The sequence below is a fragment of the Aplysia californica genome, unplaced genomic scaffold (assembly GCF_000002075.1).
Source record: "Aplysia californica isolate F4 #8 unplaced genomic scaffold, AplCal3.0 scaffold00713, whole genome shotgun sequence".
NCBI classification, from domain to species: Eukaryota; Metazoa; Mollusca; class Gastropoda; order Aplysiida; family Aplysiidae; genus Aplysia; species Aplysia californica.
Genome location: NW_004797983.1, coordinates 64,540 through 66,136, shown reverse-complemented (window position 1 = coordinate 66,136; position 1,597 = coordinate 64,540). Strand labels below are relative to the sequence as shown.

Below are 1,597 nucleotides of genomic sequence, written 5' to 3'. Positions count from 1 at the left end.
CCTTGACGCTCATATGACCTTATGCAGTTGTGAGCGCCGTAAAACCCTAGTAAAACTAAAACCAAACAGAAAGAAGAAAGACGGAGATACGTGATAGCAGTCCTCCCCAAAGTATTGTGACAGTCGAACTCACGCCTGCTACGTTAAGTGACAAAGTGCCTAGTCGCTACACCCCACACCCGTCACTTTGAGTCCCACTTTATCTCCGAGGGGAGGGGGAGATAAACCCACTACGCCGGGCTCCCTTTTTTTGTACTGAATCGAGAAATGGCAAAAGCGTCGTTAAGTGGGTCATTAAGTCAAAAGAAGTCAACCTATTTTGAGAGATCTTCATCTGATGAATGAGCTCCCGGTGAAAGAGATCTGTTTTCGGCAATTGACGAAAAGCAACGTGATGTCCACGTCGTGGTACAGAAGTGTACCTGCCGGAGACGAAGAGTTCACTACACCAGGAATTCTGTGACCCAGACGAGAGAAAACGAACAGAAATAAAGAAAAGAATTTTTAAAAGGGGAAAAAAGGAAAAAGAAAATAAAGGATTTAATCGAGAAGTAAAACGATGAGCAGCAAAAAGAAACAAAACTAAGAACAAGACAAAGCAACAGTCACAAGACATCAACAACAACAAAAATGAAATCATTTGAACTAAACCGAAGTCAGTGGAAAAAAATACAAGCTCCGTTTATTAGATTGATCAGAAGAGAACTTCTATTTTCGTATTGGACACAACAGTTCTAGAATCTCCTTGAGCTAAGGAGAGTTCGCCATATTGTCAGCTAAGCCAAAACAAAACAAGTAACATCCTATGCCATTGTTATTTCGGTAGGTATTTTCTGTATTAGGCGAGACAAATGGACCAAAGAACTCCGCCAGCAAAAGAGGCCGGCCGAGAAATCTCATCATGATTCAGCTCGTCAAGAATCCCACAGAACAAGGGGACTAGTGACCGTACTTGCTTCTGAAGGTGAAGGTGAAGGTCAGAGCGTCGTAGTAGAACTGCTCGGGGTCACCGGAAGCGTACTCCTCCTGCGATCTGACCACGTGACCCGACAGAACCTCGTAGTCGGAGTCTCCGGCCAGGGCAGAGCGGAGCAGGAAGGACCAGTTGTCTCTGGGCTCCATCAGACGGATCAGCTCATTGCCCAGCCCGAAGGAGCCGGCCTGGAGGTGGCAGGTGGCGCCAGTGTACGTGTTCACCTCGCTGACGTCACACAGGATGGGCACCTGGATTCTCCGCACGGACAGAAAGACTCCCTTGTGGAAGAGAACCACCTCACGGTTGATGACGTGCTCAGGCCCGGCGGCGTTGAAGAAGGTGGTGTCCGGAGTCCAAATGTCGGTGCTGGTCAGGGTGACACTGGACATGTTGAGGGCGGCTCGGTCGAAGGCCATCTCGTCGATGATCCAGTACTCTCGCTTCCTCACGATCAGGGTCACCAGGCTCTTCTCCTTGTCCACGTCCACGATGTCGATCTGGGTCAGGCGGATGTCCAGGTGGAGGGGGCTGGAGTCTGGCGGCTGGGGGAAGGCGGGGGACACAGTCTCGGCCATGCTCTTGTACTTCTGCCGGTAGTTGTTGGCCCAGGCGCCTGGTGGG

The 1,597-nt window shown here is 50.0% G+C and overlaps 1 protein-coding gene across 1 annotated transcript; it reads right to left on the bottom strand.

Annotated features, from left to right (window-relative positions):
* Positions 1–656: 656 nt before the first annotated feature.
* On the bottom strand, positions 657–1,592 carry LOC101845273 (acetylcholine-binding protein; the record flags this gene model as incomplete). Its single annotated transcript, XM_013088271.2, is given in 1 exon segment — positions 657–1,592. A coding segment is annotated over 1 exon segment (653 nt), but the record flags the coding sequence as incomplete, so codon positions are not given.
* Between the last annotated feature and the right edge of the window lie 5 nt (positions 1,593–1,597).